The sequence below is a fragment of the Nematolebias whitei genome, chromosome 10, assembly GCF_014905685.2.
Source record: "Nematolebias whitei isolate Nwh7 chromosome 10, NemWhi1, whole genome shotgun sequence".
Taxonomy (NCBI): domain Eukaryota; kingdom Metazoa; phylum Chordata; class Actinopteri; order Cyprinodontiformes; family Rivulidae; genus Nematolebias; species Nematolebias whitei.
The window spans coordinates 36130140-36157417 of record NC_056507.1 but is presented as its reverse complement, the minus strand read 5'-3'; the positions used below and the strand labels follow the sequence as shown (position 1 = coordinate 36157417).

General features: G+C 41.9%; 1 protein-coding gene across 1 annotated transcript in view; it reads left to right on the top strand.

The window, feature by feature from the left end:
* Window positions 1-27278, top strand: part of LOC119416498 (A disintegrin and metalloproteinase with thrombospondin motifs 20) — a 147889-nt gene that overhangs the window by 24181 nt on the left and 96430 nt on the right. The window contains exons 5-11 of the mRNA XM_037683732.1: window positions 4632-4879; window positions 8735-8818; window positions 9279-9403; window positions 9489-9529; window positions 9810-9915; window positions 17807-17953; window positions 25987-26128. Of these exons, the coding sequence (XP_037539660.1) occupies window positions 4632-4879; window positions 8735-8818; window positions 9279-9403; window positions 9489-9529; window positions 9810-9915; window positions 17807-17953; window positions 25987-26128 (893 nt within the window). The remainder of the gene's footprint in view (window positions 1-4631; window positions 4880-8734; window positions 8819-9278; window positions 9404-9488; window positions 9530-9809; window positions 9916-17806; window positions 17954-25986; window positions 26129-27278) is intronic.

Here is a 27278-nt window from a genome sequence, read left to right as displayed (position 1 = left end):
CCCCCCCCCCCCCCCCCCCCCCCCCAGAGAGGAGCAGAGGAAAGAACCGGGTGACCCCAGCAACCACAATGCAGAGCCTCCAGGAAGCTGCAGCGACGAGCCCACAGGTCCGGCCGGCATCCCATGCCCCCCCAAGTAGATCCGGCCATGGACACCGAGCCCCAAGCCCCGAGGCCATACCACACCCCAGCAGAGCCCCAACAGAGCCAGGGCATCCAGGCCCCACCAGGCAGCAACCAGGGTGGACCGACGTACACCCCACCACCCAGCCCAGACGCCGAGAGCCACCAATGCACCGGCGGCAAGGGGGCCCCCTGCCAAAGGGGGCACGACTGGGGGGAGTGGGCCCCACGTTTGGTGTGGGATTGATCCAAGAGAGGGGGGACCACCAAAAACCCAACCTGAGCAACAAACAGGCACACACAGATAGCCCGACAGAATCTCTGTCGGGCCGACCGCATGCACCATCTACCCGACAGCGACCACAGGCCGGCCCCAGCCCAAGGGGCAGAGCAGCAGGGAGCTGCAGCCGAGGAGGGTCGGCTCCCACATCAAGAGCTCCGCACCATAGGCCCGGAGACGCCCCAGCACGCCACCTACGCACCCCCCACACACACAGCACCCCCACCGCAAATGCCACACAGGAAGACCAGCCAGTGCCCTGATGAGGTGAAGCCACGCCCCCAACCGCCGCCCTACACCACCAATGACCACACGTACACTACCATAGCTGACCCCCCGCCGAAAGCCGGCAGCCACCCCGGTAAAAGTGCCGGCCATCGCAACCAGGAACCTAGATTAAAAGAATCGGCACAGCGGGCCCAGGACCCCACCAGATGGATGATTCTCCCCGTAGCTCAGTAGTGCACCTGAACCCCAAAACCCTGTTTGAGTGATGGTGTGGTGGAGTGGGTGGAGGAGGACGTCGGGATGGGGAGGTGAACTGAGGTGGCAATGCCCCCGCCAGGGGACCAGCTTCCCCACTGACCCCAATAGGCACCCCCCACTCTCCGAGATCCACCAGGGGAGAGAGGCTCTAACAGAGATACCTAGGAGGAGGTGGCAGCCGCACCACCAGGGATCAAGGCCACGGACCGGCACATAGCCCCCGAGGACCAACCAGAACCAGGGCCAGCAACCCAGACCCATCCCGAAACCGTCCAGACGCCCCAACCCGATTCCCAGCACAGCACCCAGCCCCCCAACCAGAGAGGCCACCAAACCCCAACCGGGACAATCAGCCAAGAGTGCCCAAACAGTCAGAGATAGAGCACCACAATGACCAAGAGCGCCCCCCCACCCCAAAAAAGCAAAAGACCAGTCCACCCATAACAACACCCACAGCGAGAGCGCCCCATGCAAGTGAGGGCACAGACCCAACGAGCCCAGACTCCCCCGGTCCCACAGCACAGAGCCCCCCATGCGAGAGCCCCCAATATACCCCCCACAGCCCAGCCCCCCAGCCAAGCACCACGCCGCGGCCACCGCCAGGCAAGAAGACGCCCAGGTTGAGCCCGCCCGTCCCCTCCCACAGACCCCCCCCCCATCAACAGTCCCACCCCCCCACGGCACAGGCCCCAAAGCCCACCAACGCACCAAAGGCCCCAAGGCCAGGGCCGGGCGCCGGCCCAAGACCCTGGCAACATACCCGCCAAGGCCCGAGACCCCCGGACCAAGAACCCGTGCCCGCGTCCACCCCAAACCCACCCAGGGACAGCCAGGTCACCAGGCCAGTAACCCATGTCCGCCGGTACAGACTGCCCAGAAGCCTGCATGCAGCCAGCACAGGCCATCACCCAGAACCACCAGAGCCACCTCCCCAGTCGGGCGCCACAGTGGACATGTTTAGATGAAAAGTTTGTTAGCTGTTAGCCACAGTGCTGCTAACTCAGTCCTCACGTTGTAGCTGGCTGCGAACTATGAACTGGATTTCCTGAATGTGAGGCGGGTCTTATTACTCTGGGCTCATGAGACACGCCACCGTTCAGGAAATCCATTCCATAGTTTGAAGCCAACGTGCAGCACAACCACAGACGTGCATCGTGGATCAGAAAATCCGATACGTAAATTATGCTGGTATCGGAGGCCGATACCGATACTGGATTGGATCGGCCCCATCCCTAGTAGAAAGCATTGAAATATATATATTTTTTTTAATTCTCAGATTTTGAAATAGTCTTTTGAAACTTTTAATTGGGGCAGCACGGTGGCGCAACTGGTAGAGCTGCTGCCTCTCAGCGAGCAGGTCCTTGGTTCAAACCCCGGTCCGGGGGTCTTTCTGGGTGGAGTTTGCATGTTCTCTCCGTGCATGCGTGGGTTTTCTCCGGGTGCTCCGGTTTCCTCCCACAGACCAAAAACATGCATGTTAGGATGATTGGTAACTCTAAATTGTCCCTAGGTGTGAGTGAGAGAGTGAATGGTTGTTTGTCTCGTTTGTCTCTATATGTGGCCCTGTGATGGACTTGCGACCCGTCCAGGGTGTACCCCGCCCCTCGCACAGTGATTGCTGGACATGGACACCGGCGACCCCCGTGACCCAAAATGGAATAAGCGGGTAAAGGTAATGGATGGATGAACTTTTAATTGGGATCAGGCTTTAGCATTTTGTGTTCATGTCCATGAGCGCAATGTTCGGGGCCAAGATGGTTACAACCAGGGGCAAACACAGCCGCCATGATGTAATTAAATGTGGGCGTTTCCACCTTCGGCACCCTCAAGCAGCCATGGAGTCAATGAACATGTGTTAAACAGTGAGCTTATTTACAAATGTGAATACTGTTCATTTTTGTGAGTCTTACCAACTTCAGGGTGAGCCCATTCCAAAACAACAAACAAAACTATCATTACTATTTTTCTCTTACCAAAAAAAACCCAACAAAATTAACCAAATTACAGGTCTCTTACCTTAACTAAGCTAACACAAACAGGAGAAAATGTCTTAAATTAAACTGTAGCTCACCCCTACAAGCTCCTCACAAAACAAACTAACTGATCTGACATTAACGAAGAACAGCCAGTCAGCTGTGGCTGGTTGGGACGTGCAGAGTGGGTGGAACGCCAACGTCATCACCAACCCAGTTCCTTTTATGCAGCACACCTCTCGTCAGACAGCCAATCTGTGCTCAGCTCCTCGGTGTCTTCCTCCACTCACAGCCGTGCACCTGGATGCTCATTTACATACAATTAGCGATTGTACACACACACAAACTTACGTTGTTACAATCCCACAAGCAGCACACTCACACAGTGAGTCAACCAGTTTGCTGGTGACAAGATGAGCTTTGATGTTTTGAATCACTTTGGCTATGGCTGCCTCAGAGGAGTGGACCGGGGGAGAGGGTGGGCCCCAGAAACCATCTTATCACCAGCAAACTGGTTGGTCCACTATGTGAGTGTTCTGCTTGTGGGACTGAGTTTTATTGTGGCTCCTCGGACTGATGATGTCCTTTGGATGAAGGATGAAATGTTTCAACAAAAAAAGACACCATCCAGATGACCTGACTGAACTTTGTTGGATACCACACTAATCAACTTTCAAACATGAACATAACTCATCCAGTTACATAAATATTTAGCAAAAATTTCACTGGTTTGTCATTGATAATCTGCTGAGTGCTAAAATATCCTTATTACTCTGTTGTTTTTCTTATTATAAGATGATTTAAACTCTGGGCTGAAAGGTGGGGGGTGATGTGCATTTCTCCAGGGAATGCTAGGCTTTTAACAAAATCTATTTTAGTCATTTTGTTTTTCCTTATCTTTCTTTCTATGTAAAAAACAACAATCTGCTCATGCTTATATTCTGCCTTTGTCCCCCTCTTTTAACCTAACTGTCATGGTGAAGGAATCTACCACTCAGAGCCAGCTCCACACGTGCAGCTCAGCTGAAAGGGCTGATCCAGTTCAACATGCAGTGCAAACACTTGTCATTCTGGCTGCAGCACTGCTGCTGGAGGCGTTCATATCAGACCTGGAAAAAATTGTTGCAGTATGGCACTAAATACATTTGATTTTTTTTTTATTTTAGCATGAATTTAGGCATTCACCAAATAACTTCTACTGAACAAAGGAGAAAAATGGGACAGTTTAGGGGGTGTGTAATTTTTTTGCAGAGTGCATACTGAGGCAAGTCCTTTATGAAGTCAGTAAAATATCATCAAGGATTTTTTATTGCTGTTTGTGTAGCCTGAACCAAAACATCCCAGTTTTAAAGCATCCCAATATACTAAATCAGTACAACTGTTTTCTACGTCCTCCAATGGCACTAAAATTTATGAAGAGTTTCTTCCATAAAATTTGTTTCTGTTCAATAATTTAACCTGTGCATGTCATGTGCCTTTTCATAAGGTACAGTCTATGTAAAAAAAAAAGGCTTGTAAGCTCAATCCTCCAGGTAGATAACAAAAAAAGGTTAAATCATGTCATATGGACCAATTTCTTTAAGGGAGATAACTGGTCCAGATGACAGGATTTAACCCTTTTTTGTACAGTCTATGTGAAATAAATAACAGTGATTTAATAAATGTTTGATTTGAAAGTTACAGTTGGTTTCGACCTGTTGTAGACTGGATGCATGCGCAGAAAAAAGAAAATTGGAAAACATTTTAATGCATTTTTCTTGGTTAAAACAGACTCTGGGAGGTCGGTTGCTTTCGAGAGCAGAGGGAACATGGGAGAGGAGCTGGACGCTCTCAGAGCCACAGTAGATGAACAACACGAGGAGAACAGCTTCACCAGCACCAACACCACCTCCCATCAGAGACGCAAGCGCTTCCTCTCCTACCCTCGCTACGTAGAGCTAATGGTGACGGCGGATGCCAAAATGGTGCAACACCATGGACGCAACCTGGAGCATTACATCTTAACAATCATGTCAGTAGTAAGTAAAATAATGTTTCTAAAATTATTGATTATTGTTGTTTTTTGTTTAATATTGTTATGCAGGATCATTACCATCTTGTTGAAGTAGCAGTTCTGTAAAGATTGTTTTCCTTGTTACTGTGTTAACAGGCATATTGTCTTGATTGGGTTTGAGTTAGCAGATAAAGCTTGGTGAACAGACCAGTTCTTACTCTTCATGTAGGGTATCTGAGGAAATATTGGAACATAAATTAAACTAGCATTCCATTTAGGATTGCATATCACCCACCACATTTCATGCCAAAGACAATTGTTTATGGCTGCAAGTGATAATTAACCAGTTGTGTTTGAAACAAAAACTATTTATTAGCTGGAGATTGAAATGGACCAGCGTCTACATAGAATGATCCCAACACAGTTTGAACTCATATCACAAATTAAGTTTCCTAGTCCAAAGAAATGGGTGAAAATAAATAAATAAAAAAGTCAGAAACAAATTTGTCATGTTGCAGTTTAGTCTTTTTGTAACAAAATTTAGCACCAGCAATTTGCCTTTAGTTCTGTACAGAAAACTGCACTGAGGGAACAAGTGACAAAAAAGCTTTTTAACAGTTTTGCCATAAATAAAAACAAAAAAGTTTGATCAAAACAAAATGTCATTAATATGATGTTACAATGCATTTCAGTGCATTTTTGTGTAATTTAATGAGACAACTTGTGTCCCATGTTTGAGTGTTTCCTGTTTCAGATTTTATAGTTTTGACATGTTGGTTGTAAACCTCAGAGTGACCCCAGCCGGTTGCTGCATGAACCAAAACAACCCTGTTAATAGACTCTGTCCTGACTCAGCATCCTGAGCCTTTTAGTCCTAACTTTGATGGTTAGAACAGCTGTTAATCAGTCCTCTCACACTGTGACCCACTGTCTAGGAACAGTGTCTAAAGGCAGAGAGGTTTTTCAGTCCACCTGAACTGTGTGTCCCTTCTGCTGTCTCTCACCAGCTTGACGGACAAGCTTGTTGAAAACATTAACTGATGAAAACGTAATGATTGTCAGTGCATTGTTTTCCTTAAAAAGAAAAAAAAAAGTGCAGTTAGTGTTAAATGTGTCAGTTTTTAATTCCCAGGCTTGAAGTCAAAGAAAAAGCTCTGCCATGCACATGTCCAGTGGTCGACATTAACATTTTATTGTTATTAATTAAATATATCACGCTGTACAGCAGAAGATCCCTGTCTCTGTTCAAACTCTGCATTTAATCAAATACTTGAGTAAAAGTTTATAAGTAAACTGCTGTACTATAAAATGTTGCCTAAATTAGAATAATCTAAGTCTTTAAGTTGGATCATGAACTGAGTCACAGTAGATAGAGTAAGTTGACCATCAAGTGTACGTTCGTCTGCCATCCATGACAGAGAAAGAGAACCTAAATGCAAGACTAGGAGGAAGGCACATAAGCTGTTTTCACGGGCTTGACTCGACCTGCTCGGATTGATAAATGTGGGTTCAAAGGCTTGCCATCAGGTGATCCTACCTGTTTCCAGCTGGGTTCTTAGGACCTGCCTAGCTAAAGTTCTGGATGAGCTGTGCTGAGTCTATGATTTCATCTCAGCAGCACTGCAGGCCATTGAATATCCAGGGAGACACATGACTGGTTGAGTCATGGCAAACACTCCATTGTCTACAGACATACTTACTTTCATCCAATTTTTAAATCCCTGTAAGCCTTCTTTTAATTCAATTTTACCTTATGTGTGACAGACCATGGACCACCAGGCGTACCATGAGTGTTGAGCAGCCTTGCGGAGACAATCCCACCCACATTGAGGCAGCACTCACCGCTTTGAAAATCACCAAGACTGTGTAGAAACGAACCAGGGCAAGACAAGTTGTACTACACTTGACATTTGATAAACAGCTATAGTGTGCACGGAAAGTTTCAATTATCATAAAGTATAAAAACAAGGGAACTGCAGAGGAGGGTGAACAAAACTAAAAAGGTTGAGAATAAGGATAGCACTAGACTAAAAGATGGGCTGGACCGACACAGGAATGACAAACTGAAAAAGAACAAAGAAAACTGAATGTATAGAAACTGCAAGGGCAAACAAGCTGCAGGTGTGCCGACTACAAACTAAAACCAGGTGTAAACCAGGAACAGATAACCAAATATACAATATTCAAGTAGAAAACATTAGAACATAACATAAGAAGGAAAATACAATTAAACAACTCAAATGGGAAAAACAAATCAGGTAACTCATAAACACAGAGAACAAGATAAGTTTAACAAAACTCTGTTCTATTGATATTGGAAAGCAACACGTAGCATTTTTTTATTCGTAGTTTTTCCACAAGATGCCTGTCAATGAAGTTTAAAAAAGACTATTGGAAAAACTGAGCTCAAGTAAAATATTTTAATATGCTTTAAATAGTTTTTTCTGTTATTTTATTTAAACCTTGAGATGAAAAGAATACTGACACTTGTCATGTACCTACAGCTCTGCTTGCATTTCTTTATTTTTTTTTCTATAAATTTGTATTTAGTTAAAACATGATCAGATCCTCTGTTAGACGTTTGGCAGTGACAGGATACAGACCACCATCCTACAGTTTGACAAAGTGTTTGCAAAGACAAGTAGGGCTGAGGCCATATTTGCCCTCCTTAGGCTAAGACAAGCTAAATGTTTAAAGTGGACTAATGAGTTCCTGTCATGAGGCCGGACACAGCCTCAGGAGACAGCAGGCCAACTGTGACGGGGGTGCTTGAGAAAAGAAAGAGCGGGGGGGGGGGGGGGGGGACCAGAAATCTTAGAGGGCTTTGAGCTCCTGATTTGCTCATTTTTTACATTTATTTATTTGGTTTATAATACAGTTAAACCGAATAAAACAAGGCGATTTTGCTTCCTTGTGAATGAAATGTTCACTTGCTGCAAAACAAGAGTCACCTGAACATGTAACAAATGGTAAATGGACTGTTCTTATATAGTGCCTTTCTATCTTATCAAGATACTCAAGGCACTTTACACTACGGGGCGGCTGTGGTTGAGTGGTTGGAGCAGTCGTCCTCCAATGCAAGAGTTGGGGGTTCGATTCCACCAGCAGTCACATGCCCAAGTCTCCCTGGGCAAAGACACTGAACCCCTCAATGCCTTCGATGTGTGGCCCATCAGTGTATGAATGTGATAAATCATTGATTATTCTTTGTAGAGATCTAGTAGAGTGCTGTATGAATGGGTAAATGAGGACACAGATTGTGTTGTAAAGCACTTTGAGTGTCTTGTTAAGATAGAAAGGTGCTATATAAGTACAGTCCATTTATCATTTACTGCAATCTGTGTCCTCATTTACCCATACATACAGCACTCTTCTGGATCTATACAAAGACTAATCAGTGCTTTAGAGCACACTCATGATGGGACACACATCGGAGGTAATCAGGGGTTCAGTGTCTTGTGCAGGGAAACTTCAGGATGTGACTGCTGGTGGAATCAAACCCCCAACTTTTGCTTTGGAGGACGACTGCTCTAACCACTCAGCCACAGCCGCCCCAATTAGTTTTCTCATAACAATTCTATGTGATTATCTATTCTATTTTTCTATTTAAAAACAATCTTTTATAAACTTTTATAACTGTTTATTGTTGTCGTTGTTGTCAATTGTTGTCATCATTCTTTGTTGAAACCAGGTCTCTCTTGTAAATGAGTCCTCGAGGCTCAATGGGATTAACCTGTCTAAATAAAGGTTGGATGAAAAAAATTCTCATAGCAATAACTCTGTTTCAAGAATTATTCTAGGAGTTTGATTTACTTCTGTTTTATTCTGACAAAGGTTATTGAAAGTTTGCATTCATTTTTGTGTGTTTTGTCTCTTACAGGTAGCAGCAGTGTATAAGGACCCCAGCGTAGGAAATCTTATTAACATCATGGTTGTCAAGCTAGTCATCATCCACAATGAACAGGTGAGCACAAGGGGTCCTGAATGCTTCGTGCATGAAGGTCTTCAGCGTGACTGACGTCATCCCAGGTGTCTGGCTCGGTCTTTTGTCTGTGGGGCCTGTTTGAAATTACACTGCACTTCTTGTCAGTCTCAAATCTCATGAGGTCTCCTTGAAGAACAAATGATGCCGTTGTAAAGCACCTGCAAGTGAAATGCTGCTGCAGGGATACACTGTGTTCTTTAGTTCTTTAAAATGTTTCTCTTTATTAATCTAATTTTGGTCTTGTTAAGAATTTACTCATAACCTTGTGGTAATGAAAGCTAATGAATAAAAGGTTAAAAAAAAACTGAAAAAAAAAATCACCAATAAAAGCCTTTGATTTCTTTAGAAAAGTGATTAAAATTAAAATATAGGGACTCAAGCACCCCAACATAAGATAAAATGTCACTTGTGGATTATTGCTTTACAAAACCAAAAACAGGAAGGACCCACTGTGAGCTTCAACGCTGCCACCACTCTGTACAACTTCTGCGTCTGGCAGCAGAGCCAAAATGTTGAGGATGACAGCCATCCGTCCCACCATGACACCGCACTCCTCATCACCAGGTACCCATGCTTGAAAGAGAAATCCAACTTGTTTGAGCAAACAGATGTGTTAAAGTTTCTCTTTTTGTTTTTATTTTTTCCTCAGGGAAGACATTTGCGGTGCAAAAGACAAATGTGACACTTTAGGTAAACCTTCGCCTTTTCCCCTCAAAAATACCTCCACTTTCCACTTCCTCTGAACCGAGTTTCCACTCAGCCGGCCTCAGCTCATAAACTATTCAGTAATGAGTTTATGCCAGGCTGTCAGCTAATAACATTATGGAAAATGAAAAGGCTGATGTAAGAGGAGGGTGAAGAATGTCTAGTGTCGTTTCTCTTAAAAATACTAGTTTGAATTTAATAGTTTTAGTTTTCATTTAATAACTCTGTAAAAAATAGTTTTGCATCTGTGTGTTTGTATTTGTAGGGCTTGCCGAGCTTGGGACCATGTGTGACCCGTTCCGCAGCTGCTCCATCAGTGAAGAAAATGGAATTAGTGCCTCCTTCACCATCGCTCATGAGCTGGGCCATGTGTAAGTTGCAGCTCACAGCCAGCAGCTACCCCTTTCACCTCTACACCCCCCCCCACCCAAACGCACACACACACACACACACACACACACATCATGCACACGCAAAACCTATCTCACCCTCCTCAGCCAGCCTTGACAACAAAAGCCCTCTTATAAAAAAATGTAGGGTGCAGCAGCCACAGGTGCAAAACATAATAAAGCAAAAAACCTGACTTTTAATAACGTTGAAGCCCATAATGCCTTCCTGTACAGCTCAGGAGTCAGTCAGTTGAGATTTACCTTGACAATGGCAAGCTTAGGTGAAATTAAGTATGGATATAATGGAAAAAGAAGCTTTTAATACAAATCCCTGCTTTCTCCTTATGCTAGTAAGTTTTATTAAAGCGTTATGAGCAAATGAAAAACATCAGCGTACAGAAGAAAAGCATTGCACACTCAATTTTTTTATTTTAATAAAAATCTTGCGTAATCGATTAGCGTAATTTGTGACTCTACTAACGTGCCATATTTTACCTGACTGTCTGTTAAACTGACCAAGTTACAGGCATTTCTGTGTTGGACGAAGTTGATCAGCTGTAGCAGCCATCTTGAAATGGTTGACTCCAAAAGGCTATCAGTGACAGGTTTGCATCAAATGATTACAATGCATTAAAATCCAGTTGCTCATGAGATATTTTGCTTACAGACAGACAGGCTTGACTCCAACAATTAATGCCAAATTTAAAAAAAACTCTTACTCTTTTAGTGCTTGGAGTATTTGTTAGGAATGACTATGGTACTATGACACTAAATTGTAGCTTCTGTAATGGTTGCAGAGGTTGGACTAAGGTATGCAGGCAAAACTCAAAAAGCTAAAATCAATTTTAAAAATGCTGGCTTGACAGCAACAGCCTACAGGAAATGAGGAATAAATACACCTAGACACGAAGAAACCACGGATGAGAACCAAACATGGCATGAAGCACACATACTGCTGGACTGACTGAGGTGAAAACGGGAAAAACTTTATAGACGGGGGGTGATAAGTGCAGTGCAGACACCTGGGCAAAATGACAACCGAGAACAGGTGAGAGTGGGCGGGGCAGGAGCTGAGGAGCAGGAACTGACTGAGAGGAAATGATTTAGTGACAGATGGAGAAACAGAGGAATAAACATGAGAGTCCCAGAAAATAAATCCATCCACTGGTTCATGAGATATTTTGCTAACATGACAGGCCAACAGACCCACTCACACCTAAATTGTCATGCCATGTGTGTCTGGGAGCCATGTTGTTTACACAACAAGCAAACACTGACACGTTTCAGGTGAGACAAAAATTTCTATACAATACTTCTAACAAGGTTAAGTCAGGTCCTCTGGATGGATTCTTCTTGTTGAAACATTGCATCTTTTATCCAAAAGACCATCAGCCATCAGAGGTCTCCGTGTCCAACTGTCCCCCTCCTACAATACTGTTATTGCTAGTTTCACTCGGCCCTCTGTGAATAGCAAGTGGCCATCAGGGCAATAACCAGGTCGTTAGGATGATGGTCCTCCTTTTGCATGTGAACAACTGGTTTTGGCTGTCACCAGCAAACTGGTTGATCCACTGTTACAAGGTGCTATTTATAAAACACAGTTGATTGCAGCTCAACAGACGTCTTTTGGATAAAATACAAAATGTTTCAACAAGAAGAATCTGTCTGGAGGACCTGACTCAACCTTTTAGATTTGTCTACCTGGATCATTGAGCATGCATCAGAATGTGTTGTTTTTGATACCTGTCTCAAAATGACCAAGTCAAAATGCATGAGTTTATCTCTCATATGAAGTACTGTTTATTCCAAACATTCTTCTAATGCAGAATCACAGTAACTCTCTCATGCTCTGTGATCTTGATCTGAGGTGATTTAAAAACGGTGCAATTGGAGAACAATTGTTATCTGATAGTGTCTTAGATTGGAAGATTAAAGCAACTTAGTTTGTTCTTCAGTTTTTCCTGGCAACCTACTTTGCAGAGTTTAAATACAAGTGAATAAGAGTATTTTTGTGGGCATTGAAAAGAACTAGTGTCACTGTTTAAGAATGAAAGATATTCTTCTCCCTCCTCTGTCACATTCTTCCAGCGGAGTGATCGCAGCAGAACAGCAGCAGATGGACGGGCCTTACGCCCTCTCTCCCCATGTGGATCTGTTTATGCTAAAGTTCAAGCAGCTGGAGGCCCAGTTGGCTCTGGTCCTGCCGTGGTTGATTACAGCATTTGTAGGCGTGAGCCCTCCACAGTGTTTAGCGCTCTGGGAAAGCCAGTATGAGGTTGTGCATGGGAGCCACTCAAGAGCATTGCAGATTTAAAAAGATTTAGACTAATGGATGGGAGGCCTTTCTCAGATGACTGCATGGACGTGTGACCACTAATGACCTTCATGGGAATTTTTACTAGCTTGAAGCCGTTACTTTAGAGTTGTTTGAAACTGTCATTGATAAGAATTTGTCAAGTTTTGCATGCCTAAAGACCTTATTATAAGAGTAAAATAGGCTCAAGGAAGACTTTCTTTACAAAAAATAAATGACAGATATGGAAATTAGCACCACAGAGATATACTGGCAGTATCACCTCAACAAGATTATTGGATGATATGATTGTGATTTTCAATGTTAAGACCAGATGACCAGAAATAATAGGTTGATCTGGACAAAATTTGGTGCAAAACAGAAATTAGTATGTTAACGGTTTGTTTAACTCTTTACAACAACCCATGTCGCCCTGCACCATGTCACAATGACTGGCATGAATCTAACTACAACCACACTTGTGTACCATCTGCCATTTACACCAGAGCAGGGATGGCATTGTTTGAAATATGCTGTAACCAGGAGGTATGGATTGACGATGCTACTACAATATATTTAGCAATGAATATTGGTTTTGCATAACCACAAATGAACATCAAGTGCATGTTCTGAGGGAACAGGACCAATTTTGCCATTGTAGTGGATAGACACATTGATATTATTCCTGACATAGTGTGGGAAGCCATAGGGTACACGTCAGGTCACCTCAGGTAGTAATTTGATGGGACCCTGACAGCACAGCAGCACATGTATCTATATATACTTGTCTGATAGATTCCAATTTGTAAATATAAATAATGAATCTTCATCATAAACCAAAGTTAGTCATGGAGTTTCTCAGGGTTCAGTGCTTGGACCAATACTGTTTACTGTATATATGCTTCCATTAGGTAATGTTATTAAACAGCATGGGATATATTTTCATTGTTATGCTGATGATACTCAGTTATATTTGTCCATAAAACCCAATGAATCCAATCAGTTACTTAGACTACAAGATGTCTTAAAGACATAAAAACTTGGATGACCCGAAATTTTCTGATTTTGAACACAGACAAGACTGAGATTTTGTTTTTTGAACCTGAGCATTTTAAGAATATTTTTTTCAGTCTTTCACCCTCCTTGGATGGCATTAATCTGGCCTCCAGTTCTAATGTTAAAAATCTTGGTATTATTTTTGATCAGGACATGTCTTTTACCCCCGACATGAAAAACGTTACTAGAACTGCCTTCTTCCACCTGCGTAATATCTCTAAAATTAGAAACATCTTATCTAAAAATGATGTAGAAAAATTGGTTCATGCATTTGTCACATCTAGACTGGACTATTGCAATGGTTTGATATCTAGGTGTCCAAATTCTTCTTTAAAACGTCTTCAGTTGATCCAAAATGCTGCTGCCAGAGTCTTAACTGGAGTTAGTAGGAGAGATCACATTTCTCCAGTTTTAGCTTCTCTCCACTGGCTCCCTGTCAAATCCAGAATGGAATTCAAAATCTCACTTATAACCTACAAAGCTCTCAACAACCTAGCTCCATCTTATAGTCGAGATCTTATAGTTCCATATATTCCTAACAGAGCACTTCGCTCTCAGACTGAAGGCTTAAGGCTCCAGTATACTCGGGCAATCCTTTTTTCGTGCAGACTCGACGTGCACTGTCCGCAGAGGGTTGAGACTTCATACTCGAGCGTCCACCCAGAGCGGCTGCAAATCAGCTCCGCAGACAAGGGGCGTTTACCTTTGGGACAAATTGAGGTCGCCGACTGGTCATTTGTTGACATGCCTACTGGACTGATTGACAGGTCGCAAAAAAAACAACAATAAAAAAACGAAAGCTGACAGCATGGCAGCCCCAGCCGCAGCAGTGTTCTGTGTTTATATGTTGTTAATAAAAAGTTCTAACCCCCCCCGCCAAAAAAAAAAAAACAGGGAGTGCTGGCCCTGCGGCCCACACATCAGATCAGCCCACCAGGAAATCTCCAGACCCTCCTGCAGCCACGCTGGACCAGATTTTAATTCATTAGTGACAAATTCCTTAATTTCTCACCATTTCAGTCATGGTGTCAACGGACAAGGAGGAAGAGATTGTTTACCTCTTGGGAAAAAAACAAAACAAACAAACAAAACAAAAGGCCATTAAACCAGATCAGGAATGAAGAAGGGATATTTAATACATTGGTGTCCGATACAAAACAGTTTGTTGCCGGGCAGTTTATTGTGCAACACAGAGTATGCATACATGGTCGTAAAAATTGAGCTTTGCACAGACACGCCATGCAGGCGTTCGCTTCGACTCTAATCCGGTACGCATGGACCTCCGCGGACTCACGTACGCCCGAGTATACTGGAGCCTTTACTTGCAGTCCCTAGAGTTTCCAAAAGCAGAATGCAAATCAGATCTTTCAGTTATCAGGCTCCTCTCTTGTGGAACCAACTTCCAGATTCTGTCTGTAAGGCTGACACATTTTCAAGTTTAGACTAGGCTTAAGACATTCCTTTTTGATAAATTCTATAATTAGGGTCGGCTTGTTATGCTGTCTTAAGCTTAGACTACTAGAGGACAAATTGACCTCATTTCTTTGCTAAATCTAATTGCTAAAATTGAATAGTTTTCATTTAACAATACAGTAGTCCCTCATTCATCCCAGTGAATCCGTACCTGAAGACCCACAAAAAGTGAAAAACTGAGAAGTAGGAATAGTAGTGCAAGTAGTAAGTAGCAGTTTATTTTAGTATATATATATATATATATATGTATATGTGTGTGTGTGTGTGTATAAAGGCGTTTTAAACCCTTCCCACACTCTTAAAATATTCTAAACAATGTTTCTAAACTCTAAACGCACTAAAAGAGCACAGAATATCATGATTTCAGCTCTACGCCTCCGCTGCTCTTTACCACCTGCAAGTGCTCTTGGCCACGCCCACTTCTCTGCTCTGCGGAGAAAAGCTGTTCAGCTGCAGGAGGAAGTTTATCTTGCAGTATGGGCTGCACAAATGTGCAGCAGCTGCTAAATAATTTTAAATAATTTATTTTAAATAAAAAGTCCATGCCGATCGTGCAGTTCATCCATCAATCAGCCAATTGTGGGTCATGTCCAATCTTATTTTGAAAAACTGCAATAGAGCGAGTCCACGATAAACAATCCACAAAGTAGCAAGGGACTACTGTATTTCTATCTTAACATGTGATTCTTGACCTGCCATTGTGTTTCTGTTCCTTCTTCCTGTCCTCTCAAACCCTGCCCGTCGAAGCAGATGGCCGCTTGTCCTGAGCCTGGTTCTGCTAAAGGTTTCTTCTTCATGAGGGAGTTTTTCCTTTCCACTGTCGCCTTCATGTTCGATCAAGATGAGAGTTCTGCGATGGAGTTAAATTCAAAGCAGTCTGCTCCTCAGATTTATAGTGTTAACTTATTATTTTATATATAAATGTTTCTGTACAGTGCCCTGAGAAGACTTCTGTTGTGACTTGGTGCTATATAAATAAACTGAACTGAATTGAAATTATATTTTAATATTGTGTGCTTGTGTATCTATCACCACTGCCACTGCAGTCTGTCACCAGTCCTCCCATATGTCAATACAGTTCTAATTTTTCCCCGATCAAACGTGTGGTTATCAGCTCATTTGCCAATTCTAACCCATTTCTGATCCACCGGATCTCGAGTGTCAACCACAACAGCTATGGTTTGACTTGCTGCAGAAAGGAATACAACAAATTCAATTCAATGGCTGCTTGAATCTAGGGCCACTTGACCCACTTGAAATAGGATGGTGATCTACAAAGAGTGATGCAGTTGTTTTTAAGTGCATTGATCAAAGGGAAACAGACTTTAATATTATGACAGTGTGGATGCCATAAAAACAGATCAACACATTCATTGATCTGGGCAGAACAGCTGCCTGATTAATGACTTAATTACGCTAAAACCTCTATTATCAGGATTTTTAGTTTTTATTTTCCAGATCCTAGTCAGAGAAATCAACCTAAGACCTACATGACTCTTAATCACCCTTCATGAAATGAACATAAGTGACTTAACTGCATCATATCCCATTGTTAGGTTTTTTTTTTTTGGTGCTAATTTTTACCCTCTGCATTACTTTATCTGTATAACCTGCAAATCCTGTTTGAGTTGGTTTTATTAGTGTTATCTAGCAGCCTGGTTTGTGTGTGCAGAGATTACTATGCCAGAGGCTTAATTATTTCTTGGGTGTTTGCCCTCAGTCCCTGAGCCCCTGCAGAGTGGGCCTCATGCCAGCCATGCTAGATCTTGTTTGCCTGGATGTACGGACTGACCCTCGGCTACAGCTCAGTCCAGCTCTGGCCCACATCTTGTTATAAACATCTCAGACATCATACAGCTGGATGGGTTCCTGTGTGTATATAAATATATGTGTGCTCATCTTTACATGTTTTCAGGAGTTGTGTGCCAAACTGCAGGACCAATAGGACATTTCTCTTAATGTTCAGGGCAAGCAAGAAAAGCTGCCACCTATAAGACAACCTGAATTAATCTATTCAGTTTACTAAGGATGGTTTAGTATTAGGTAACTAATAACAAATGTTGGATTGTTTTCTAATATTTGGACGTATAAACAGTAAAATAGATGTAATTTCAGCAAATTGTCAATCTAATTATGATACTGTTAAAAATTCAGTAATACTTTTATGTATTTATACTCAAGCAGCACATATATATATATATATATATATATATATATATATATATATGTGCTGTCGTGCATAATATTACCACCCCTAACTCTTCTCTGCATTAAGCTGCTTGAGAATGTGAGTTGGCGAGCTTTGGCCTGCAAGGGGTGAGCTGGAGGTGGTTCTAAGTAATCAGCATGTTGGAGGTAATGGATGCTGACAGATGGAGACTGACAGTTTATGTAAAAATTGCACCTTCTATTCACCACTTTCAGTATTATTGAGGCCTTTCCTTGTTATTAAGAGATTAAACCATTAAATTAATAGTGCGTCTTTTAAAGTGACGTTCTGTGGAAAGGTATTGAACAATCTTGCAATAAAGGGCTTAATTCTGATGAGGTTGACAAGCTAATGGATGGTCCAGCTATGGTTAGCCGATGTTGCTGCTTTTTTGTGATAGCTTATAACCATAAAATTCTACATAAATAACCAAAACTGCAAAACTGATAGTGATATGAAGGTTTACAAAAGAGCCTTTGCATCCAATAGGATATCTGTAGGGTTGGTGCTGGAGCAGCAATCTTACTTTTTCCTTGGCTCCTTTTTGACTTGGGTTTCCTTGTCACTCCAGTCAAAATTTGACTTTTTTTTCCAAAACTAAGGCAAGTGAATAAACTTTTGACAAAAAGCCACATTATTTGTTTACAGCCTTAACCTTAAAGATATACTGTATCTTTATGTGGCAGCCTATGTAAATTTGACACTGACTATTGTCCTGTTCAAAATTGCCAAAAGTACATTTTATGACATTTATCCTTCCGAATTCTACAGTTTGTAAAACACTAATAATCACTTTGTGTTTTTAACTCTTCTTTTTTTTTGTGCATTCCTTTTTGCACCAGGTTTAACATGCCTCATGATGACAACCCCAAGTGCCGCGAGGCGGGCATGAAGCACCAGTACCATGTCATGGCCCCCACGCTCAACTATGACACCAATCCATGGTCATGGTCCAAATGCAGTCGCAAGTACATCACAGAGTTTCTTGAGTATGTACATCCAGCTTCTCTTTGCAGTTCTAAACTGATTAATACTTTAGACAAATGTTTCTCTCACAGACTGATGTGTTTTTCTTTGGAGTTGGAAGTAACTTTTGCTGTGCTATACCCAGGAAAACAAAATGCATCTAAGTCTCAGCGTTCTAAAGACAGCTCAGTTCAATGTAAACCTTGTAGAGTTGTTATTGCCTGATGTTGAAAGACTATTTCCTGTTTGAGTATAAGGGGGATGCCTTAGCTGACCGGAGCAATGGATCTGCTGAAGTCCTTCAGCTGTCTCCACACTCAGAGACTGACCATAGAATGCTTGCTATAGCTTTTTTACATGGAAAAACTAGATGTGGCTCGTCTGGTAACTCCTGGCTCTTAGCATGGTCAGTGATTCATATGAAGGACTTCCTTTAAAAAATGGGAAATGTAATTTATAGTTAGATCCTACAAGTTCCTGTTAATTTTTCTCTGGTTTCCAGAGCTAATTGTGGAGGACCTCACAAAGAACGGCCTTGTTCTTGTTGACCAGATGATTTTGAGAGCATATCATTCGACAATGTCTCACTTAATGTTATTATTCATGCAACCTTTATTTAGACAGGTAAATCCCATTGAGCCTCGAGGACTCATTTACAAGAGAGACCTGATTTTTAGGTTGCATTTTGCATAGTTTTCAATCAGCAATGACTTTAGAGTCAAGCGGTCTAATCAGTGGTGGACACAGTTATGCTAATCTGCTAACAGCTAATAGTGGAACAATTTATTTGTTTGGCGGATTAGCATTTTCACTAACTTTGAAAAACGTTAGTGGAATTAGCTTCTGCTAAATTAGGTTTCTCCAATTTTATGTCCACAAACAAAATTTACAAGCTTGTTTCTGTCTGTTGTAGGCGTGTCTTGAAAAGTCCATTAGGCACACTATTGGCTTAATACATGTGACAAGACTTGATTGGTCGACGCAGCTTCAACTGGAAGGAGACGAAGACGTGTGACGCAGTCTTAGTGGTTAGCAGTGTAACATTAGCTTTTGCTCATTTTTATTTTTATTTTTTTACTGTATAGAGATTTAGCTTTAGTTAAGCTAATTTTTTAGTTAGTGGAATATGGGTTAGCAAAGCTAACTTTTGGTTAGATGTGTCAACCACTGGGTCTGAATGTTGAGACAATTATGAGGAGAAGCTCTGCCATTCTGTTGATCGTTTGGACTAGTCCATGAAGCAGAACTCAAACTCAATTCAACGTGAACTCAAAACTGTCTGCTCCTCAGTTATATAATGTTAACTTACTTTTAATGTTTATGAATGTTTCTGTTCAGTGTCCTGAGACGACTTCTGTTGTGATTTGGTGCTATATAAATAAACAGAATTGAATTGAAGCTTTGCTTGATAAACCAGGAAGAGAATGAGCATAAAATGTAATGCTGGTATGAGGAGATTAAATCAGCACTCGGTGTAGTGTGGGTGCTTCAGTGGTGGGAAAAGTCCTCGAGAGTGTGGATGGAGATCGTTTGAAGTGTTTCAAGCCAACAATGAGGAGCATTGATTCAAACTAGCATTACAGCAGCCCTATTCGTTTTCAGTGGGCTGACCTGGTCAAGTGCATCAATGTTTTGATTCAGTTCTTTGTGAAAAGCAAATTCAATATGCACTGCTTTACTAATAAGGGTAAAACACAAAATACTGCTCCATCACTTCAACATTTCTTCTCAAAAGACAAAAGTATTATCCTCTTTTCCTTTTTGTCTCACCACTGTTGTAGTAAAGTACACTGAACTCCCGCATCTGGAAGTTGATGAAAAGTGACTTAATGAATGAAGTGCATTGTTAACGAGTTTCAACAACCATAGAATAAAACTACGATTTCTTCCTTAGCACTTTGTTTGCTGGTTTTGATATGCCTCTGTGGATACATTTGTACAAGCTGTTAGATACTATAGAGCAGGGCTATTCATCTAAATTGTTCAGGGGACCACAGTTACTGAAAGCCAACAGTTCAGGGGCCAGACATCCAGCAATTAAAGACATTATGTAAATAAACCAAGTATTACTATGATCGGGTTACCTTTTAAACTTATTTATTTTGCTGCATTGAATCATAAAAGCAATAATTTCAGTTCAATTCAGTTTATTTATATAATGCCAAATCTCAAAAGAAGTTGTCTCATGACACTGTCCAAAAGCATTTGCATACATTATAAAAGCCAATTAGTAAAAGTTCTCTATCTAAGGAAGCAAGCAGACTGTGTTGAATCTTCACATCGTCGCAATCTCCCATCCTGAGCAAGTACAATGGCAGCAGTGGAAAGGACAACTCTCTTTTAACAGGAAGAAACCTCCAGCAGAACCAGGCTCAGGACGAGCGGCCATCTGCTTTGACCGGTTGGGTTTGAGAGGACAGGAAGGAGAGACAGATGAACACAGAATGACAGGTCCAGATGTAGGTCCAGGTGTACCTGAAAGACAATAACACATGTCAAGGATAGCGAAAATAATTACAAATACAAAACAGGTAGAGCAGAGTAAGTGCCTCTGTGTTGTCTCTGGCTGCTCACCACCCTTGCCCCCCCCCCGTGTTATGTGCTGGTGTGCAAGCTTTTTTTTTTTCATTATCACACTGTTGACCTACAAACAGAGGTTAAAAGTCTGTTAGGAATGTTTTTTGTCTCCAAAACCTGTGTCATTTGTCACCACTTTTTATTGCCTGTCCAAACAGGTATCACTTGTAAATGAGTCTTCAAGGCTCAATGTGACTTATCTGTTTAAATAAAGGTTGAATGAATGGATGAAAAGTAACGACAATAGCATAGTGAAGAAATGTGGTCAGTTTGTCTTCCAGCAGTCTAAGCCTATTGCAGCATAAGTAAGGGACAGCTCAGGAAACCCAAGCCAACCCTATAGGATTTATCAGAAAGGAGAGTCAAGCCCAGTCTTAAAACTGGAGAATGTGTCAGCCTCATGGACAGGAACTGGAAATTGGTTCCACAAGAGAGGAGCTATGCCTCCCATTCTGCTTTTGGGAACTCTAGGGACCACAATTAAACCTGCAGTCTGAGAGTGAAGTGCTCTGTTAGTAAAATATGGAACAATAAGATCTATAATATATGATGGAGCTAAGTTGTTGAGGGCTTTTTAGGTTAGAAGTAAGCTTCTGAATTCAATTCTGGACTTGATAGGGAGCCAATGGAGAGAAGCTAAAACTAGAGAAATATGATCTCTCCTATCAACTCACATTAAAACTCTGGTAGCAGTGTTTTGGATCAGCTGAAGACGTTTTAAAGAAGTTTGTGGACACCCAGATATCAAACAATTGGAATAGCACTATGCAATAATAAACAGAACCCACATGTGTAATTCAAATAAGTTACATTTAAAAATTTATTTCCTTGCAATGAAGTCATGTTCTAATGTGGAACAACATTAAAAACAAAAATTACATACTATGTCTCCTATTACAAATATTGTTCTGCCAACGCTGACTTGTCAAACCTTTACACTTTATAAAATTAAAAATAGTTGACAGTTTTTGATGTTCTCTGACTATTCAGGTAGGTCAGTTAAGAACCAGCTCTTATTTACAATGAAATGGCTGCACAGACCAGTTCTTGCATAAATCACAGGTGAAGCATCCTCGTCCCACTCAGATGTGAGCTTTGAGTGGAACCAAAAGAGGCGGAGCATAACTCAGCTGGACTGAAAGCAAGCACGGTGCTGTGTGTTGAACGTCTCCTTCATGTCAGTTACTATAATGAAGTAACTCACTTAATCCATCCTCTTTGTGGTTAACTATTTTTAAACAAACTACAAACTTACTGTGCATCATCATCAATATTCCCTTGGTAATAAATCTGTTTGTTGTTTAATCCAGCTCGCAGGTTATCACGCACCGGTATGATCAGTTTATCACATCTCCTCGCATAGCAGGAGAGAAAGAGTGCCCTACGAGTCAATTAAACATTATTAACACCTAAACAGGGATATTTGCAGGCCCATATTAAAACAAAGGTGTGTCTCTGTTTAAACTTTTTTTTCTCCCCAAAATCACAAAGTTCTCTCTGCGAGAGAGTCCCAGAGGGACTGTGAGCTGCGATGGATGCTGGGTAGTCTTTTGAAATTATATATAGGCTTATAATGTTTCTGACTGTTTAGGATGTTTCTGGGTGTGGAAATGGGTTGTTCGTGTTAATGTCCTGTTCAGGTTTGGTTTGGCATTTATGTTGAAGTCTCGGTTATTGGCTGTAAACTGATACCGTGAGTCAGAGGTTGATCCATAAGGGAGAAAGCACTGAGCATTTGACAGCAAGTGTCCTTGCTGATAAATGATGTCTCTGGATGAGGCCTGGCCTGGCATTGTGTCATGTAAGTCAATGCTTTCAGAGGGGAGGGTGGCCTGGGAAAATGTAATAATTAAAAAAATAAAATCTCTAATTTTTGTTTCCAGATAATTTTTTTACATTTATTTTTATGAACTAATTTGCAGACTGGGCTAATGTCTCTTGCGGGCCACAAGTGGCCCGCGAGCTGCAAGTTGAGAGGCACTGCTATAAAGTATTGTTCTTTGTCCCCCAGCCATCTGCAGAAAACATCCGTTCGTGATATGGGTACATTTGCCCTGTCTGTATCTTGTACACAGAATTTTGTTTAGCTTCACATGATAAGCACATAATGGCATAATCAAAGTCTGTTTGTAAACCAGCTTTTCAAATCTTCAGATGGATGCCAGGTGTGGGATTTTATCTAGTGCCAGAGAGAGATGGCCTCAAAGTATTTTTATTTTTTGCTGAGTTTTGTGTAGAGGTTATATGAAGTCAGTATTGTACCTGTTGTAGATAGCTCTTCAGCTAACTTCAGTTTAGTGAAACAGATTTTCTGTGAGAGGACTTCAAGCAAACACATGAGAATGGAGTTTTGTGCTCTCGTGAAACCAGCCTGAAGATGTGGTCTTCATAATGCCTGCTATGGTCAACGAGACAGCTGCAAACCCAATAAGCTCCTGAGGTTATAAATATGCTGCACTGACTCATTCCCTTAATTTGTGATACACGTTACCCAGCTCTGGAGCATTGGGGGGTGGGCTTGTGTTATGCTTTGCTTTGGTTCTTCAGAGAAGAACCTCCAGTTTAATTTCCGTTGGTACACTCAGGACAACATATGAGTATGGGAACTTACAATCATGCCCTAAAACATGTATGGAGAGAGAAAGGGGAAAACCTAAACCTGACAAGGCAGCAGATGGATGTTCATCACATCCTTGCTGAGAGAACATCTTGAGTGATGCAACAGGCTGTCATGGCCAAGCCGTCAAATCTGATGAATGTATGAGGAGATGCCCAGATGGTAGAAGAGCATATGTCCATCACTGGGCTTTCCTTAAATAATTCCGTTGAAGTGACCATACCTCTGATACAGTAACTGCACCCAGCAGTGAACACACGTACCTTTACTGGCAAAATGCTTGAGAAATAGCTTCCACAGCCCTGAGAGAAAACTGTTTGGACAGAAATTTTCCACTACAGTGCAAGCAAAGTACCCAAACTGCTTCTCAGTTTTGTGCCAGCCTTATGGCCACTCAGTATATATCTGCAATGCCTAATGGCAGAGAGCATTCAATCCTTAATACGGTGAGTGATTTTTGCTGTTGCAAGCTAAACAGCCTAGATTGATAGCAAAGCAAATACGTCTGTATTTGTTGTGACTTTTGTGCTGCATGTTAGCAGCCAGGATCAAACCACTCTGGACAGAGAGCAAACTTAGCTTCATTCAGACTTAAGCCTTATACAAGAAACCTGCACTCAGGTTTAAATGAGGTGAAGAGCTAAACAATTAAGGTAATGGGACGATGCAGCATATGTGTAACCACCTTCCAGGTATGCGCAGTCTCACTGGCCTTGGCAGGCCTGTTGAAGGAAACAGCTTCAAGTTGGTGGCACAATCTCCCATACTTTTGTATCAAGTGTACCCACCAACAGATAACTAGTCTGAGTAATGTTGGGGTTAAAATGGATTGCTGCTCTTCTAAAATTACTCCATTCAGTATGTCATTGTGTTTTTACACCAGCGTCATGTTTTGCATTACACATTTATTTACACTGAAGACAGTGTTGCATGATATGTTTTGTTTTGCAATTTGGATTTCACCTGGAACAGGATTCACTAATGGAACATAGACCAACATGGTCTTTAGAGTAAATAATCAGACTTTTCAGCCTGCAGTGTAAAAGTGACTCAAAATAAATGTTTACAAACCAGCATTTACTTGAATCCCTGAATATATATATATTTAGGAATCTGCTTTAGTAATGGCCCCGCTTGGACTAAGCATTAGTAACTGGCTGTTTATTTAGGTTTATTGAGCAGGTAAGACTAGTGGTGTAGTCTACATATTTGTAGTGGGTGTACTGTGCTTAGAAACCAAAGTACACTGGTTAGTACACTGTAATCGTCAATTTATTTAGACTTTTAAGCATATTGAACATTTCAAAATTTCTATGATGCTTTTATTTGAATAAATGTACAACAAACTTTGTACAACAGTTGGATTTGCATTAAAGACATGTTATATAATTTATAAAACAGTATCAAAGCAAAACATGTTCAAGTATTAAGTATTAAGTACAGAAGTATTAACTATACAAAAACAGGTTGAACCAACTCAATGTGTCTATAAAATGTAAATGTGTTGACAATGACACGAGCCCATGTCTCATTGCCAATAAATAATACATGACATGGGCTCGGGTCATTGGACACTTTTAAATGGGTATACTGACATTTCCAAGCTTTTCTAGTGGGTATACTTCGTATGTTTACGTATCACATAGACTACAGCACTGGGTAAGACCCTCACTTTCAAAAATTCAAGCAATCTCCTAAACTGATTTTTTTTCCTTCCAGCCTAAAATGTTTCATTTTTAAAAGAGCCAGTATAACCTGTTCTCTCTAAGTTTGTCTGTCTTTACTGTATATTCATACCATTTGAAAACTCTCCGTTGACATATGGCCAGCTGCTGACAGACACTCCAGTAAATGAACGTATAGTTCTCTGACAGGCTGCACTTTGCCTTTCGTTTGCACAGTCTTGACTGCTCATGTTTTCTTCTTGTGCAATCACGCCCCTGCGGGCAGGCAGCATGTGCTGCAGTTTCTTCAGTACCGCTGGAAATGAAAGGGCAACGAAACAAAGTGACTGTAACCCAGGATAATCCTGTTTAAATATTGGCCTGTCACATCAGCTGGTGCATTATGGAGCAGGTGTTTTAGCTGCTCAATCCAGGAGGAAATTAGTCAAAGCGGTGCAGACATGTTGAGTAATTACTTATCTATACATGACTCATCTCAAAGTATCCTTTTAATCAAGTAAACAAAAGAAAACAAACAAAAAACGCTGGATGGGTTTGTGGTTTGGCTTTCTCTGCTAACATGTTTGACTGATGTCTTTTTACAGCTGTAAAGGCTTCTGATTTTATATGCAGGCTGCTGATGCATATATGTTGGGTCCAGCTGTGCTTTTGTTTTTTCACAGGGTGGCTCAGGGTGTGTCTGCACTAAACACAGTCTGTCATTATACTTCAGTGCTTGAGCCATCTCTGATTTATGAAGATCATAAATTAGGATTCTCACTTCTCTTGTTTGCACTTACACCATGAGAAGAAAAAAAAACACATCTCAGAATAGACAAAAAACAAACAAACATTTTTTGTTGCTTTTCTTAATTCTGTTGTTAACCAATATTTTGAAACTAACGTATGGTAACATGATTTATCAACCAAGCAACTTTAAAAAGAACATCTCTTTTAGGTAACTGTGCAGACCACCCACAAGAGAGGATGAAACATCTGAGGATGATCACAGACAAGGACACAGGGCTGTTTACTTAGCTTTTATGAATAAGATGACACATGTTGCTGCTTCTTAGGGTCATAAAAATACCGGATTACCTCAAAATGACCCAGTGAAAATCCATTTTGTTCTAGTTATAGTCAGGCTTTGTGCTTTTCTTTTCTTGGTGACTATACATACTGTCTTCCTGTCTTTTAGCACTGGATATGGGGAGTGTCTCCTTGATGAGCCTGTAGGCAGAACATACCAGCTTCCCACACTCCTTCCTGGCCATATTTACAACGCAAACAGGCAGTGTGAGCTGATGTTTGGTCCTGGCTCGCAAATTTGTCCCTACATGGTAAGTTAGTAAGTTGATTTAAAAAAATAAATAAATAAAAGGCCTTAGGTAAGAGGTGGATCTGAGATGGTTCTATTCGGAGTTGTACAGAACTTTTGTTCATAAACATCATGCAAAAAATAAGAGTGGATGGATCAATCCATGTCAGAAACATGTACAGTAGTCCCTCGTTTATTGTGGGGGTCCGTACCCTGAAGCCCCACGATAAGTGAAAAACCGCAAAGGAGTAGTAAGTAGCAGTTTATTTTAGTATATATATATATATATATATATATTAGGCGCAGCCAAGGTGTTGAGGGGATCCGTTTTGGTGGCCTTAGGATTGCGTCTCTGCTTTTTGCAGATAATTTGGTCCTATTGGCTTCATCAGATCATGATCTACAGCTTTCGCTGGAGCGGTTCACAGCCGAGTGCGACACGGCCAGGATGAAGATCAGTTCCTCCAAATCTGAGGCCATGGTCTTGAGCGGGAAAAGGGTAGAGTGCCCTCTCCGGGTCAGGGAGGAGGTCCTACCCCAAGTGGTAGAGTTCAAGTATCTTGGGGTCTTGTTCACGAATGAGGGAAAAATGGAGCGTGAGATCGATAGGCGGATAGGTGCAGTGTCTGCAGTGAAGCGGGTGCTGTACAGGTCTGTTGTGGTGAAGAGAGCGCTGAGTCAAAAGGCGAAGCTCTCAATTTACCGATCGATCTACGTTCCTACCCTCATCTATGGTCATGAGCTTTGGGTTGTGACCGAAAGAACAAGAACTCGGATACAAGCGGCCAAAATTAGTTTTCTCCGCATGGTGTCTGGGCTCTCCCTTAGAGATAGGGTGAGAAGCTCGATCATCCAGGAGGGACTCAGAGTAGAGCCGCTGCTTCTCCACGTCGAGAGAAGCCAGTTGAGGTGGCTCGGGCATCTGTTTAGGATGCCTTCTGGACGCCTCCTTGGTGAGGTGTTCCGGACGCGTCCCACCGGGAGGAAACCCAGAGGAAGACCCAGGACACGCTGGAGGGATTATGTTTCTCGGCTGGCCTGGGAACGCCTCGGGATTCCTCCGGAGGAGCTGGGCCAAGTGGCTGGGGAGAGGGAAGTCTGGGCCTCCCTACTTAAGCTGCTACCCCCGCAACCCGACCCCGGATAAGCGGAAGAAAATGGATGGATGGATT